This window comes from Colossoma macropomum, unplaced genomic scaffold, assembly GCF_904425465.1.
Source record: "Colossoma macropomum unplaced genomic scaffold, Colossoma_macropomum, whole genome shotgun sequence".
Lineage (NCBI taxonomy): Eukaryota > Metazoa > Chordata > Actinopteri > Characiformes > Serrasalmidae > Colossoma > Colossoma macropomum.
In genome coordinates, this window is record NW_023494786.1 from 7,401,067 (window position 1) to 7,418,163 (window position 17,097).

The window sequence follows — 17,097 nt, forward strand, 5'->3', positions numbered from 1 at the left end:
CTAGTGTGGGTTTTACAGTTCCATTCACACCTGATCTGTTCCGTCATGTACAATAATTATTACACTGACCAATTAAATACTGAATGTGTACTGCATCGTTTAAATGGTTATTGTTGCAATAATAATAATAATAATAATAATAATAATACCGCGACCCAGAAGGATCAGCAGTTTAGATGATGGGTGGATGGATGGATGGATAATAATAATAAGTAGTAGTGGCATTAGTAATATCATTAAGTGAATTAACATATGTAATTCTTGTAATCATTTTTACTGTCATTTGACTTTTGTCATAGTTTATTAAAATCAAGGGGAATCATTAAGACAACACAATTTTTGAAAAATGCTAGAAATGACTAGAAATGACTGGACATATAAATTATACATTCTGTAGATGACAGATGATGCATGATACACCTGGGGGGCTTTTAACCCCAGATAATCTTTTAAATGTTTGTTTTTTTTTTTTTCTGTGCTATAAAATCAGCATTAACTTCTGTTCCTCTAACTGATCATAGGTTTATGCATCATCATCATCATCATCATCTTTATCATCGTCAGCTCATGCACAGGTATGGTTTAGCCTTACAGTAAATGAACACTGTTCTTAAGGTGGGCATTTTCCCACGTTTGCCCCTAGTATCTGCATGCTTTCCCATTTTAATACAAAGAAATGCATTTTAAAACATTTTTAACACTGACCTGAATTTATCACAAAGTTTACTCATATTAATGTTACCAAAAAACAGAAAATAAACTGTCAAACGTTCCACCAAAAGAAAACGGCGGTGTAAAAATAAAGCGCTGATGTACTATGACACTGTATTAAGTTGGCAGTACTGCTCATCTATATGGGAAATGTGAAAATAAGCTGGTGGTTTCACAGATCATCCTCTTCTTTGCGAACCCAAGGATCTGCCAGCATGTCACTGTGCCTGAATGAAAATGGTCAAAAACACAAATGGACCACAGCTGTCCAGTAACCTTAGCAGTCTGACACATGAAGCCTTTTTTTTGCTTGGTAATTCAGTCAAACCAGTTTGTATACCTCATACATGACATTAAATTTAAAGCTTTACAGTGTTCATTTGGGTGGTTTTCAGGGAGAGGTCATGGTGGCCAACTGAGAGCAGTATAACATAAACTATCTCACTTGATGACCCAAAACATTCAAACAGGAAACCAAACATAGCGAAGACAGGCAAGGTTAAGAATCAAAGAGAACGCTATCTATGATATAAAAGATCATCTTAGGAGCATTTGAATTTGAATGCTACATTATTGCTCGCTTTATTTACAACCAAGAAATCAGTCCATAAGGCCCAACACTGAAGGCAAAACAGCTTATTCACAACACATTACACATTAACTATGACCACACAAACACTGGAGTTGGTGAGAAGAAGGATCTTGGGCAGTTAGAGATTTCCTTGAGGTAAACGCACACATCCCAGCTGAATGGGTTAAACCAAACCGAGTACACCGTGAGGATAGAAGGTAATGCTGTCAGCAGTCCTCATCAGACCTTGGAGGGATGGTCAGTCATTGAGGAACGTAGAGGAGCTGCTGCTGAGAGTGCCGTTCTGCTCGAGGTGGAGCTTCCTACGGGGGAAGAAGTCAGCTCTCAGCAGCCGGTAGAAGTAGATGAGGATCATGGTGTTCAGGAGGAGCACGGTGAGCAGGAAGTAGTTGCTGTGGTCCAGCCAGGAGTAGTTGTTCAAGAGGTACCAGGTGACGTAGAACTGGGCGCCGAGGCGGAAGGTGACGTATGTGAAGAGGTTGAGGAGTTTGTTAGTGTGGTAGAGCTGCGAGGACTGAGCTCCGGCCAGCTTCAGCAACAGCCGCGTGTGGAGCGTCACGCTGTTGATCTCCACAACCAGGGATATCACCATCCCCGCCACATTGCGCTGGGTGTAAAGGGAGTACAGGAAGCACCACAGCACCTGTTATGGAGATACGAAATGTTATGGAAATGCCTGGGTGAGGACTATCTTATACAAAATGACCTACTCATTTCCTGTTACTGTTGCCTTTCTTAACCTCCTGCGCCATCATTCAAACAGAGCTTATTGTTGTCTTATCAAAACCTTGGCCTCTTTTGCACTGTAGCGGCAAATGGTTCTGAATGCAAAGAGCAACCGTCCCAGTGGCATTTACACACGGACACGATTCGACACAGAGCGCTTAACAAACCGTTTTCTCGACACGTTTAGCTAATTGTGTGATTGCTTCTACATGGATGTCTTGTGTCACCACATTTGCCGAAAGCAGAAACCAATCAAACAAGTTTAGTTTGCTTACATGATCACCAAATAAGTTAAAGCAGGGCATGATTTATGAGCGATGAGTTAATGTCAAACCATCGATCTAGCTAAAGGTTAAATGGTGCTGCTAACAAGGAGAGAGTATTTTCCGTACAGCTTAAGTGTCCCGGTGGTTGAGCTGAGTTAAACTGTGAAATTATATAGTCTCCTCCACAATTACTGGCACCCCTGGTAAAGATGAGTAAAAAGGGTTATAAGAACCTTTTGGTGAATTAGCTTAATTTTCCCAATAAAAAGGAGAAAATCTAACCCTTAACTGAAGTAAATTTATTCTGAGGAAAAAAAAAATATCATTAAGAAATATTTATTTTTAACAAAACCACACAGGCCACAATTATTAGCACCACTGCATTTGTACTACTTCACATAGTGACTTCTCCTGTAACATCTTATAAGGTTAGAGTACACAGAGTAGGGAATTTGAGACCATTCCTCTATACAGAATCTCTCCAGATCATCCAGCATCTTAGGTCCTCTCTTGTGCCCTCTCCTCTTTGGCTCACCCCACAGTTTTTCTATGGGGCTCAGATCAGGCGACTGAGATGGCCATGGCAGACACTTGCTTTTGTGTTCAGTAAACCGTTTTTGTGTTGACCTGGACATGTTTTGGATCATTGTCCAGCTGGAAAATCCAATAATGACCCATTTTTAGTGTCTTGGCAGAGGCAGACAGATTTTGATTTTTGAGTCCATGATGACATGTAACCTAATTAGGTTCCCAGGGCCTTTGGAGGAAAATCAGCCCCACAACATCACAGAGCCTCCACCATACTCAACAGTGGCCATCAGGGTCTTTTCAGTGTGGTCATCCTTCTTTTTATGCCAAACCTACCTGGAGTGTTGCCAAAATGCTCAGTTTTCATTTCATCTAACCATAGAACACAGTTTCAGTCAAAGTGCCAGTAGCATTTAGAACTCTCCAACAGTGATCCTTGGGGATTTTTTGCCTCTCACTGTGCATCGGGCCAAAATAAACTTGGGTCCTCATCCAAGCAAGTTTGTCACAGTTCCAGTCGACCTGTTGCCCTAACTGTAGACATGGGCATTTTCAGGTGAGTAGCTATTTTTTATAGCCATTCCCTTATGAGCCATTCCCCACTGAGTTATGAAGGTCAACACACTTTTCTCTTAACTGAATTGTGTGTTCTCTTGTCTTTCCCATGTTGAAGAAAAAATAAGACATAATTTGACCTCTGTTACCATATATATATATATATATATATATATATATATATATATATATATATATATCCCAGTGAAACAGGAAGTCATGGATTACTGCTTGAAGGTTCCAAGACACTCTGAGCAGCTTAAAAAAGTAAAATATAAATGGAAAAAATGCTTCATTTCATGTTTCATTTTGTTTCTAAGAATTTCCAGGGGTGCCAATAGTTGTGGTTTAAGTGGTTTTGTTAAAAATAATTACTTCTTTCTTTCTTTTTTTCATGTAAAACACTTGAGCACAGCTTTGGAAATGACTTGCAGCCTGAAGTTTCTAAAGAGGGGCCACTGTAAGCAGGCAAGTCGACATGAGACTACACCAGAAGGAGTGCATGAATGCACATGTTCGCAGTAACCTCTATCAAAACGACAGGTGAACTAGTTTTCAAAAGATGTTGGGTTATTATGTTATATAATATGTGATTTTTATCAAAGATTTTCATTAAAACAGTTAATGTTCAAAACTCATGTACTGGACCATGGATTGGTTAGTGGCTGGAGGTAGGGAGGTGGTTTCTGGTGGTGGGGGGGTGGTGATATAATCAATAATTGTTTTTTTTTTAACTAGAAAATACTGTGCTAATTATTTTTTTATATCATCCAGGCCTTGTTACTTATTGTCTATAAACAATAAGTATCCTTTGTAATCTAATGAGCTACTAAACGCTCCTGTTGTGTTTACTGTTGTTTACAGAAGGGCTGTGTTGTTTCCTGACAGACAGAAGAGACAGTCTCTCTGACACACAGTGGCTTTTGTGCTGAATATACACCCTCAGTGTTGTCTACCTCAAATGACCTCTCTGTGTAGGAGGTTTAAACAGAACACTGGCAAACTCGTTCTGACATTTGGTCATTCAGCAGACCACTTTAGTGAGTATTTCACTGCCCTCTGTTGACCAAAAGCAACTCACCAAGAAATGATGGAGCAGGAACTCCCAGGATCCTTTGGCATGGCCAGAGAATAGAATGTCTCCAGTGTCTTGAACAAAGTACCCTGTGACAACAAGGGCACAGGATCAGATTAGGTTCAGGATTCAGAAATATCGAGGAATATGCTGAATCATATCATCCCTGTCATAATAAAACCACTTCACTCATTGTTTTTTACACTGTGTTACAGCAGCTCTCCTTTACATTATGTAAACATTTCATGATGAATGGACCAATAGAAATGGTCCAAAATTAACTGGAATAAAATAAGGATTTGCCATACATAGGCTGTACTTAGGTATTCCCTCCCCAAGTACATTGGTATATTTTGTGCCATTTGAGCAATATCCAATTTCCACTTCAGCCCATTTGAAGAAATCCAATTTTAAAATATTTCATATAATTATAAATAAATATGACAGTGTTTCCCCTTTAGCCATCTTCTCAATCTGTACCTTTAAATTAAAAGAAGCCTTTGTTTATCTGATTTCCATTGCTAAGACAAGGCCTCTCCGGGATCTCCCATGTTATCCCTTTGCTTATTCCATGCCGTATTCAAATACATGTTTGTTTCAGGCCTGGAGGAAAACACTGTATAATTTCCTATACACTTGTGTGTAAAAGTTTGAGCATCCCCGGTCAAATGACATGTTCTGTTGATTTTTTAGGTGAAAATAAGTGAACACATCCTCTACAGAGAACACACTTTTCATGCCCGCTTTAAGCAGTAAAACATGACTATATTTAAATTTTGTTTTGTGGTATACGATTGAAGTGGTTTACCCATTTACTGGCACCCAGAGTCATCAGAATTAGACTGATAAAGCCAATGAATGAAACACAGTTATGTAGGTCACCTAGGACTTCAACCATCTTTACATAAACTTAATGTTAAATAAATCAGAACCAAACTGTATCCACTTCAAATGCTTTAATCGTTCAGTGATGGTCAGTGCATGTTCCACTCATCAGAATGAAGTCAGGAGCTAATTATATTTCATTATGGCCAGCATTAGCAGTGTGACAGAGTGCCCTGAGCACTGCTTTGGCAGGACAGACCTGTAAATAACTTCTGCATGGCTTTAATGTAAGAGTGGTCACTGAGAATATCCTCAGTCCATTATCTGTTTTTTATTGTTTATATGCTTTCGTAGCCTGGAGACTCACTGTTGCATAGTAATATAAGTGTCAGCCAGTCATATACATCAGGTGTAAGTAAACAAGTTTCTAAAGTTTTTTTTATAAAGTAATATGAATGTTTGACCGTAGCTTCAGTTACACAGCACAGCTTTATAGCTCGAATCATATCATCTTGATGCCTCTCAGATTATCCTTGTATACCAAATTGTAATAAAATGAAGATATAGTGCAATTTCTGTGAAACTTAAATATTGAAGTGATATTCTATCTTTGTGAGGAACAGGCTTTTATCTGGTAAATCTTGAGTTTGACATTTTGTCATCTCTGTGTCTATGTAGTTAAAATTTTTACCCAATCACATTTTCTACAATATCCATCAACATTCTCAAACAAGTGTCTCACATACACACAGTGCCATGAATGGGAGTTCATGGATTAGAGTTTGTTCATTAAAACAATAAAATGACTGTAATTACTTTGAGTTAACTCTGTAAAGCACAGCCCAGAGTGGCTAATTGCTTTTATAAAACTACAACAAAATACAAAATAATGAATCTAATAATATATAATAATAACAGCAGTTAACCACTTTTTGGCAAGCGTTATAGTTTGCTAACAGTGGACCCAACTACACCTGTTTACTAGGGCCGAGACAGCATTATACAGGCTTCGAGTACTCGTTCAGAAACAACACCTCAATACTACTCAAACAACAGTGTATATATATAGTCTATAACAATTCATATTTAACCATAATTTTACTATGCTTGCTTGTTTTTTAATCAGACCATTAAAGTTTTCTTGTTGTCACATACAGTTACACATTTAATCATCTTTTCTTACGATGGACATCTCAAAGATGCCATGAGGCAGATGAGCTGTAACTCTGTGTCAGATAAGGAGGCAGATTTGCTTATCTGGACAGCAGCAGGGATACAGAAATAAGTTTGAGACATACGTTTTTAAAAATCTGTTCAGTTTTCTTTTTGGTTAAATTACATGTCGCAAAGTACACATTACTGTTTCTTTGCTGAATTTAACATTAACAAAAAATAAAACATAAAATGTGGCCTGTGCAAATGTTATGGCTCATTTTATGCTTATGATTTATTTTTTCCCAATATGTTAATTTTGGTAAATAATAAGTATGAATTATAAACATAGAAAAGTACCATATTAAAGTGTGTTCTCTGTAGAGGAAGTGTTTTCATATTTTCACTTAGAAAATCAGCAAAACATGCAAATTGACTGCATGTGTTTTAAGGCAGTTTTCGTCACCAAAACATTAGATGTCTCTCATAATTTTAGTGTAGGATCAAGCTGTTAGAAAATAAAGATATTTTTCCATACACAGTAAAAAAAAAGCATTTTCACTGTCAAAGTATGGTAAAAAACTACTGAGAACAGATAAATGTATGTAAATAAACCGTAATCTGTAATTGGTATATGCTTATAACACTGCTGTTGTTAGTTAATAATTAATTAATGTTGTTAATACAGAAACAGATAGTGAATTCAGAAAAAAAGATCACTTTATTTCACAGATATTTGTGTTTATTTTAATGGTTGTTACTGTTGTTATTATTATGGGAAAATACTGTCGGTCAAACTAGTGAAACTGCTGAACTAAAGTAAAAGGCAGTACTTCTAAGAAAGTTCTAACTAATTTTACAGGTTTTGACCATCACTGAGAATACATACGTTTACTGTTAGCTAACAGGTTTAGTCTGGCACCTCTGCTGTCTGAGTTTTTACTCTTTGTTTTTTTAGTTGTTCCTTTACAGCCTGTGTTTGCTCATCTTTAATACAGGTGATAATAACTGTGGAAAGCTGTAAAGGTATAGAGGTATTGTTAATGGAGGATAATCAATTTAGAGACTAAAACAGTCCAAGAGAAACTGTGTGTGATAAACGAGCCTGTAGGTGATGTGAGTTGTTACTAACCTGATGAGACACAAATGAGCAGGTAGGATACTGGTGTGTAGTAAGAATGGACGTTATTCAGTGTCTCTGGCCACAGACACACACTGCAGGGAAATAAGATGATCACAGATAAACCCCAGAATTCTCTTCATTACAACACTGAGTTACTGAATAATAGATTGCTTAAAGCACTATTAGACTAGAAAAGTCATTAAAACATGAGAGTACACAATTACATGCTCAGAATAATTTCCCTTTCAGGTCATTCTCTGCCTTTTTAGCTATCCACTCACTGTACATTCCATTAAAAATACCTATCTTGCTGATGTACACTTACACACTATGGCCCATCGGTTCATACATTATTACTAAGCCATCTTGTAGTCCAGTGGTTCTTCACACCGGTCGTGGAGAACCCCCCAAATTTTAGTGATTTTTCTGCTCCGAACACAACTAATCAGCTAAATACTAAGCCCTTGTTGATTTGAAGTGGGTGTGTTAAAGCAGGAAAACACTAAAATGTGCAGGGCAGGGGGTACTCCAGGACCAGAGCTGGGAACCTGTCAGTTTCAGACCACAGCAATGCATTTGGCTGGATATTTTTTTGGTGGACCACTTTCAAAATGGCAGGACATGCATACAAAACCCCAGCAACTCAGCTGTGCCTCATACACTCATAGCAGGCCCTGCGCTAGAACTAATTAATAAATGGGGAATCCAAAAACCAGATGCAGGGCATTCATGAGGCACGTTAAAAAAATATGAGGTGAGACACTTCAGGAGTGAATCAACAGGAGAGCCACTTTTACAAAAAATACTTTTGGGGAAAATCGAATTGTGATTTTTCTGGCCAATACTGTGACTGTGATCTGAACTGCAATTAATTTTTATAATTAAGTCCAGACCAACATTTTCCACTTTTTTTGGCTTGAGGACTGAACACCAATTTAAAGCAAGTCAGTTAGTTTTAATGTCTAAAAATAAGGAGTTTAAGCGATGGAAGCTATCCCTTTAGATGAGCTAATGCTAAAGCTAACACTGCAGCTAACACTGGAGCTGGTGCAAAGCCTGAGAAGGACTTTACTTTTACACAAGGTCTTTTGGCAAAGTTTACTGAAGCAATACAAATGACGGAATGTGCATGAGTGCATTAATAGTCTGTGTAAATATCTTTGCACAAGATGTTTAAATCTTGATGTGTGAGCACCGTACAGTCCTGCTCAATCTGACTGATTTATCAGGCTAACTGACAGCAGTTTCACAAAGCTGACTTTGCTAACCGATCTTAACATTGTTCTGTAACGTTACTGATCAACAGGAATTACATTCAAATCACAGCCGGCACAAAGCCGTGGTAACACCAGAATGTGGTCTCAATATTTTCTTTGCCAGACGTGTTCAGGCAGTACTGATTTGATGTGGTTTTGGAGGGAATGTAGCCTATAGTTTATTAGGTTAGCATCAGCTGGTAAACTAGTTTTTGAAACTGTGAGTGACAAGCGACATTACATTGACTGAGGCCCAGTTTTTTCGACAGTACTTTTCAGAAAGAAGACACCACAGATTGCCTTCTTGTTTTCTATTTTGGCTGATGCTTCCCAGGTTAATGAATTTGTGGGTTTAAAGTTCACCTAGACTAATCTGGCGCAAAACGAAATTAAACGCATCTGGAAACAAAATCCTTTTTTGTGTTCCCGCGACCTTTCCCGATGAAGTGATCTGGCTTTTTCTCCAGGCAGATCTTAGGTGCGGTGTGAGTCTTCCACATTTGCTTATAATTCTTCTGGAATGAAATAAAAACCGCAGTGTCTGAATTAGAAGCTCCCCAGTAATAATTTTCACCTCTTTTATGCCTAATAATTCTCACTAATGTACTGCCAGTACTGTCCTCACTGCAAGTTTGATCTGCAGAGCATTGTCTTATGTTTTGCCCTATTCACTATAAAGTGCACTATTTTGAGTTTTCAGCTTTTTGTAGTAGTGTCCAGAAACATAAGATCCAGTGCACTCAAACAATCCCACAGTGCACCACAATAGGCAGTGTACAGCCAGGTCCAAAATGGACCCCTAATCACTATACATTTGAAAATCTGGATCAGTCCATAGAACACTATTATAAGGAACAGAATTTGTGATGGTAGTAAACAATTTCAGACAACGCAATGCATTATGGGTATCCCCTGTCCGCTAGGGTATATCAGTTGTACACTTATTGCGGTGCATTGTGGAATTGTTTGACAAAATGGCAGAACCCCAAAATAGTGCACTATATAGTGAGTAGGGCACAGTTTCTCAACTGATGTGCCCTAGCAAATCGGGTATACCCATAATGCACTTCATTGCTTGGTTTGAAGATTCATGCACAGCTGCTCTGAGGAGGATTAACTGAGCCTCCACAGTGTTTCCACAGCTATTACAGATGTAATTAAGCTATTCTCATGCGTGCAGTGAAACTCAGCGGTTATAGTGGTCTGGCAGCATGACGTTTATAGTGTTTATGCGACAGAATCTGCAAACCCGTATAATGTAGCTTCCCAAATTGTTTGCTACCATCTCGAATTCTGTTCTCTATAATAGTGTTCTATGGAGTGATCCAGATTTCCAGTGTGGGGTACAGCGATTAGGGCTTGACGGAGGAAGTAATGCTCGGTGACAGTTATGATTGGCTGAGAGGCACGTCATTCATTATTTTGCAAATGGTCAGTTGGCACTGTGCAAACTGCTTGAATCCTCACACACTTGCCACACAGCTGCATCTGGAAGAAGACTGTCATTTTTCACCAGACTACCTCTTTAATGCACTGTAAGGCCCTGCACTGGAGCCCACGCTTCAGTTCTAGATAACTACACATTGGCTTCACAGTAGTTATTGCACTGTGCAGCAGGACCGCAGATGAAGTTCTCACCCACCAGGTGACAGCCCAGGGGCCAGTGAGGAGCGCGTGCACCAGAGACACGCACAGGTTCCTCCACTTCCAGCAGCGAACCTCATCCAGCTGCACCGCTTTGGGGGCGGGCAGACAGCGCAGGAGGCGATGGACCACCCTGAACACGAGAGAGAAGAAGAGCACGGAGAGGCCAGGGTTGCGCTGCAGGGCCAGCAGCGTTCCCTCCATCTTCTCCCTCCTCCTCCTCCTCCTCCTCCTCCTCTCCTCCCTCCACTCGCGCTCGGCTCTCCTCTCGCTCCTCTCCGCTCGCTTTGTCTGCGTTCGCGGCTGTTATAGAGCAGAAAGCGCCTGTACCGTGTTGTGATTGGCTCCTGAGTGTCACGAGGTCAGAGGAATGGCGAGAGAAGCTCCATGGTGGCTGAAACTGACTCCCACTTATCAGTGGACGTGTATCCTTACCGCGCGTACACTGCTGCTCCTGTAGTGATTCTCCTACAAACCCCAGTGTGAGGTGTTTTCCGGGCGGCCGGTTAACTGGCTGTCAGTCCGCAGAGCTGCTCCGGTCTTCCAGGCGCGCGCTCGTTTTCTTCTCTCCACGAGAGGCTCCTGCTCATCCCGCGCCTCTCCTCACATTTGCGTCCTGAGGCAGCGAGAGAATTTCACCGTGAATCTCCGCGAAAACAAATTTGAACTCCACTCATCCCTCCGCTTCTTTTCCCTCTGCAGCTCCAGCAGGCCGAGGGGCGTGAAAGGAGCGATGGGAGGAGAGGAGGGGGGAGTGGAGAGGAGAGGAGAGCGTCGACGACCAACCGAATCGTTCTTTGAACCGGTTCTTTTCAGTAGGAGTCGGCGAACCGATTCATTTGCGAATCGAACTGCTTTTTTAGAGCCTCTACGCAGCGTTAGCTATATAGACTTACAAGAAACTAAAATAAGCAAAATAAAGTATATATTATTTACTTAAAGACTTTAAAAACTGATATTAAACCAACCATAGTAACTGTTAAAGGGGAAAGCCCACCTATTTTCCAATTGTTCTCCGTATTTAAATTGTTAAAATGTAAATAAAGTCAGTCAGAGTGGTTTGATGTGAAATGCTGCATTCTAGAGAACGGAGGCCCTAAAGGGTCATGGATTCGTGTTTTTTTAAAACTCTGTTTTTCCATGATAATGAGGTACTTCCGTTTGTTTTCTCGAGATCTCGTGATATTTAGGTCACAAAACAAATGGTGTTTTTTCAAGATCTTGAGTCTTCTCATTATCACAACATAACAGGCATTGTTTCAGCTAGATAACGTTTGTTATGTCGTGATAATGGCATAAATATCTAATAAGCATATGTTACATCAAACAACCATTAGGTTTTAATTCTAATGTTTGTAATGGTATTTTGTCAGCAGGATTGCGCTGAAAATTAATATTATTAATATTATTATTAATCATAAAAAAGTTTAATAAACATTTATGCACTGTATGATACTGTATGTTTCTCTAAGTTCAAGCAATACACCACTGAGGTTGTGTTATTTTTGGCACGGTTAGAGGATTTTCACTTTAAGTCTTGGTAAAATCACAGTAACCTGAGATCTCAAGCTGTTTATTGGTTTTATAACTTTAAATAGTTAAAATCAACTTCTTTGATTCCTCTCACATATTCTCTCTGTATATGGCTTCCTTTGTCCGTTAGGTCTTTGAGATGTTAGTAACTGGGGCGTTAGAGTCTGACTCCATTACTGTGAACGGCAGTCTCTCTGAATCTCACGGCTCATGGATGAGAGAATGAAGGTGAATCAATGAACCGCTGATTCGGACCATCTATTCAGTGAAACGGACAGTTTGAAAGAATCGGTTGGCTAAACTGAATCGAAATTCTCATCACTAGAGAAGAGGAGAGAAGGGACGGATTCAGTGATGGAGGGATGGAGGGAGGGGTGTGGGCAGCAGCCTGCCTCTAAAATGCCAGAGCTCCGTGGAGGAGGAGGCGACGTCGCATTATTTAACGCATCATAACAAGAATGTCTGAGACAGAAGCCTCAGCACGTTCAGCAAAGCGCTCAGACTGCAGGACAAAATGGCCGATTGTTCAGACCAAACAATGCGCTGTTTACATGTCTTGTGGAAAAAGTCCCGGCGTCACGAGACCTCAGGGTCACTCTATTGTCCATTTGTTCGCTGTCAGTCGAGAGAGGGCATCTGTCTTGCATTGTCGTGAATCAGTGTGTACATACACAGAACCCTGATGAAAAATAACCATTAGAAACTGAATTAAAACCTTATGGTTGCTTTCTAATGGCAGTTGCTATTAATATTTTCCAAAAGAGACCACTAGTTTCCACCTTTAGATCCCATTAGAAAACCATCAAATGCATTTAGAATCAGCCACTGGTCACCTGTTAAACCATTAGGATCGTTTACACTGTGATATCAACCCATTATAAAAGCCAAAACACATTATAAATCCACCAGGAACCAACAGAAACACTCAGTGGTTTCTAGGTGTTTTGTCAGCAGGGATGGGCGTTGTGCATGTTTTGTCATGTTAATGTGAAGTGAGAGAGACCCCTCTCCACATCAGGCCCTGATGTCCACTCGGGGAAGGTGAGTGGGGATGGACAGTGCACTCTTAAAAAAGATGGCACTTCAAAGGTTCTTTAGTAAAAACCATAATTCTACATAGAACATAGAACCATAAAACACTCAAAGAACCATTTGCATGCTTAAAAGGTTCTTTGCATAGTGAAATGCTTCTTCAGATTGGTGGAGAGTGTGTTGTCCTTTTGAAAAAGATTCTGTATAGCACCAAAAAGGGTTCCTCTATCACTATAATGTCAAGTTTGTAACAATAGAAGAACCCTTTTTGGTGCTATATAGAACTGTTTTCCAAACAACGTATTCTCCACCATGCAAAGAACCATTTAGACATGCAAATGGTTCTTTGAGTGTCACTGTTCTATATAGAACCATTATCTTTACTAAAGAAACACTGAAGAACCATCTTTCTGGCAATTCCTTTGGCACATAAAAATATTAAATCTTACTCTATTATTATTAGTAGTAGTAGTTGTAGTACACAATGAAAACTGATGGTTCTTCAGGGTTCTCAAGTAAAGAAAGTAGTTCTTTATAGAACCATGAGCACTCAAAGAACCTTTGCATGATGAAAAAGTAGCATGAGCTGAAGCACTTTTATAGCTTCAGCGTGAAGGCGCAGGGCTAAACAGCTGTAGGCCTATCAGGCAGATATATGAGTTGATGTGTTGGTTTTTGGGACATCATGAAAACAACAAATTCACAACGGGCTGTTTTGCTGCTTCATGTCCATATTTGCACTGGGGAGTGAGGGGTACAATTTAAAACTTTAACAATATTTACACACCACATCAAAGTCTTTACTTCAAAAAAGTGAGGAGAATTCATTGTTCCATGATATGAGTGATATCCAAGATGTTTGTGGAGAAAGCCCTACCCTTCAATAAAAAGAGCCAGTCAGCTTGCTGGTTATGCTGTGACGGGAGAAGAGTCATTGAATATTTTTGCAAGGCACCATATGTAAATGAGTTTTGTTCTGATTGGCTACCTCGTTCAAAAGGCAATATGGTCTGAAACACTCCTTATAACTTCAACGTGAATGGGCAGAGCTAAACCGCTGTAGACTGAATGGGTGTATATATGTGAGTGCAATGGTTTTTGTGACATCACAAAAGCTACAAATTAAAAACAGGCTGTTTTTGTGGCTTAGTGTCCATATATGGAGTGTATGGACTGGAGACTGAACCTTTTCCAAACTCTTTTATTTCAAAATGTGAGGAAAGTTCAGATTTCCAGATATGAGGCCATAAATAGTGATATTTTTATGACTTTCACTGAAAAAAAAAGAGAACAGCCACAAGAGGGCGACTCAAGCACACAGAGTCCCATCTCTCCAGAGACAGCCTGACGTGGATGCCAAAGTGATTCCCCATTGGAAGTGCTCTTCATTGCTGCTTTTGGCTCTAGGAAACTGGCCCTAAATAATTTCCTTACAGTGACCCAGACAGCAAAATGATAGCGGGTCACTATTGGCCAACTGATGGCAAAGTGGGCGGCCCACTGGATTTTTTCCTAGTGTTTTCCGGGCAGTCTGCTGGTGTTTAAGCAGATTATTACACAAAATACCACTTTTTATTGCTCGTTTTTCACTCACAGTCCAATTTACTTATTTTTTCTTAATTTCATTTTTTCGTTATCCTTTGTAAATTAGTTAGTTTATTAAATGATTTTAACAGTAATATCGTAAACAAATCTGGTTATACAGCTGTAATCTAGCACACTCAGCAACAGTATTTTCAACAAAATTATCATTGTTTTTTTCTCTCAGTTGTTTGTAATATTTGTCTTAGTTTACTTCCCAAAATAAAAGTCTCTGTGCATTTAAAATCTGGAGGTGACTAGTTAGACCTTGTATGCAGGACAATAATCTGGGTGGTCTGAAGGTGCCAGCATTGGTATTGAGTCAGCAGGGTGCAGACCACATCAAACCAGTGGACTAATGTATGCTTACTATCTGGGGAGAATGTGTGATGAGTAGTTCCCATTTGTGGTTTTTAATGGTTCCCTGAAAAATAAATGTGCACAATTTTCCCCTCAGCCTGAAAGTAGTTCATCAGCCAAGGCATGTTTGGTGCCTGAAGTGTGCTCCTTTACTTTTGCAGTGGAGCTATTAGGCTAATGTAGTAGGAATCTGTCACCAAAAGGAAAACTTCCACTACTTGTTAGCTACATTAGCTTCGTCGCTACAGTGCAAAACTAAGGAAGTGTAAACCTGCATGGGTTAAGCTCAAAATGGTAAAGGTAATCACTGTCTGTATGATTTTTAAGTTTTCAGACTCAAAAGTCAGGAGTTTACGGAAGTCCGGAGAGGCCATGAGGCAGTTATAATTATCTGGATTGTTATCTTGAGATAACGAGTTAGTTATCTTGTTTTCTCGAGACAACAAAGTTGTTATCTTGAGATCACAAGATAATTAACTCGTTATCTCAAGATAACAAGCCAGAAACATATAGCAACAACTCATGGCCTCTCCGAACTTTCATAGGAGTTTACAGCTTTAGGGTTAGTTATTTAAGCAACAGAACACAAGAGGGACTGTGATTTGGTCACAGGCAAGAGCTGAAGGCGAGTGCCGTAGATCATCACAGCCATGTATTGTGTGTTTATTTTTGCAGTATGTTAAATTCAGCAAATAAAGAGAAAATGTGCAGAAAAATCTTTTATTTTTCGTGTGTGTTCCCTGTAGAGGATGTGTTAACTTAGTTGTACTCTAAAAAGTGATGTGTTAAATAACAACACACTTACTTGTGTTAATTGTTTTAACACTTTTTGTGTGATATTATTTTCTGATTTAACATGTTCTGTGATAAAAATAACACAACATGTGTCGTCTCCAACTGAACACACGGATGTGCACTTAGAAAATCAACAAAACATGTTTGACTGGGTTGTTCAAACTTTTGCAATTAATGAATTTTAACTTTGGGGTTTACAGTGAAAAAAGGGGTTTGAAAAGAGTTGGTTCTTCAAAGGTTCCTTAGTAAAGGGAATGGTTCTGTTTAGAACCACAAAGATGGAGAATGTGCTGTTGACGGTTCTTTATAGAACCTTTTTTGAAAATGGTTCTATATAGCACCAAAAAGGGTTCTTCTACTGTTATGATGTGAAGTTTGTAACAACAGAAGAATCTTTTCATGGTGCTTCAAAGAAACGTTTTCAAAAAGGTTCTTTATAGAACCACGATGCAAAAAGATTTAAACATGAAATCATTCTATATAGAACTATGGTTTTAAATAGAACTATTGCCTTTACTAAAGAACCCTTGAAGAACCATCGTTTTTGCTTAGGGTCAGTGATCAATCCCTCTAACACAGGATTATGTTGCATGTTTTGGAGAGTGGAGAAAAACTTGAAGAAACATCAGCTTACCTCCATCGTTAATCGCTTTAATGCGACAATGTTCTACACCTTCACTTTATTACGTTCACACACAGGTGCGTGAACATGAGCTCAAAAAGGGCTCAGCGAACAGTGTTTCAATAACCACAAAATCCTGTAATATCTGATAAACAGGGAATGAACTGCTTTTATTTTTCCCTCAGCTGCCACATCCAGTCAGTGTAGAACACATTCAGCAGTGAGTTAGACATTTATGTTCTTTGTGTGTGTGTGTGTGTGTGTGTGTGTGTGTGTGTGTAATTGACTCTTTTACATGATATTGAAGCTTCACAGGGATATTCATAGCTTCTGCTGTTCATTGTGTCTATTTATAGCCCATATTTGTGATACACTCAGGATGAATATGAATACAATGCCAATCCAACAAAAATATCAGCTTCAACTAACTGTACATGCACCTTTTGCTGTGTTTAGGAGCTGGTGTAATGAACAAGGCCAACCAGGGGTTCAAGGGTGGTGGCACTGCAGGGGGTTTGTCAGACTTTACTGTCAAATTAAATAGAAATAGAATAATGCTTTAAGACCAGTTATCTCAGAAGGATTGTGTGTTTAATTGTAAAACGCCATATCATTAGAATAGATGCAAATTAACATAAATACAATAAAGTGTAACAAGAGTTCATTTTTCCAAAAAGTAGTTGATTTCTTGTGAGCTAGTTTGAAGAACAAAGTTTGGTTC

General features: G+C 39.3%; 1 protein-coding gene across 1 annotated transcript; it reads right to left on the reverse strand.

The window, feature by feature from the left end:
* Positions 1–273: 273 nt before the first annotated feature.
* Positions 274–11,234, reverse strand: LOC118799405 (TLC domain-containing protein 1-like). Its single transcript, XM_036559252.1, has 4 exons — positions 10,452–11,234; positions 7,563–7,645; positions 4,460–4,542; positions 274–1,946 (listed from the first exon to the last, which is right to left on the reverse strand). The coding sequence occupies exons 1-4, from the start codon at positions 10,655–10,657 to the stop codon at positions 1,542–1,544; spliced, it is 777 nt and encodes a 258-aa protein (XP_036415145.1). The 5' UTR covers positions 10,658–11,234; the 3' UTR covers positions 274–1,541.
* Positions 11,235–17,097: the final 5,863 nt, after the last annotated feature.

Coding starts and splice junctions, on each gene's coding strand:
- LOC118799405 (XM_036559252.1), bottom strand. CDS start 10,657: ATGGAGGGAACGCTGCTGGCCCTGCAGCGCAACCCTGGCCTCTCCGTG. Junction 7,646..10,451: donor GGCCCCTGGGCTGTCACCTG/GTGGGTGAGAAC, acceptor ATTTCCCTGCAG/TGTGTGTCTGTGGCCAGAGA. Junction 1,947..4,459: donor TCCTGCTCCATCATTTCTTG/GTGAGTTGCTTT, acceptor TCTCCATAACAG/GTGCTGTGGTGCTTCCTGTA.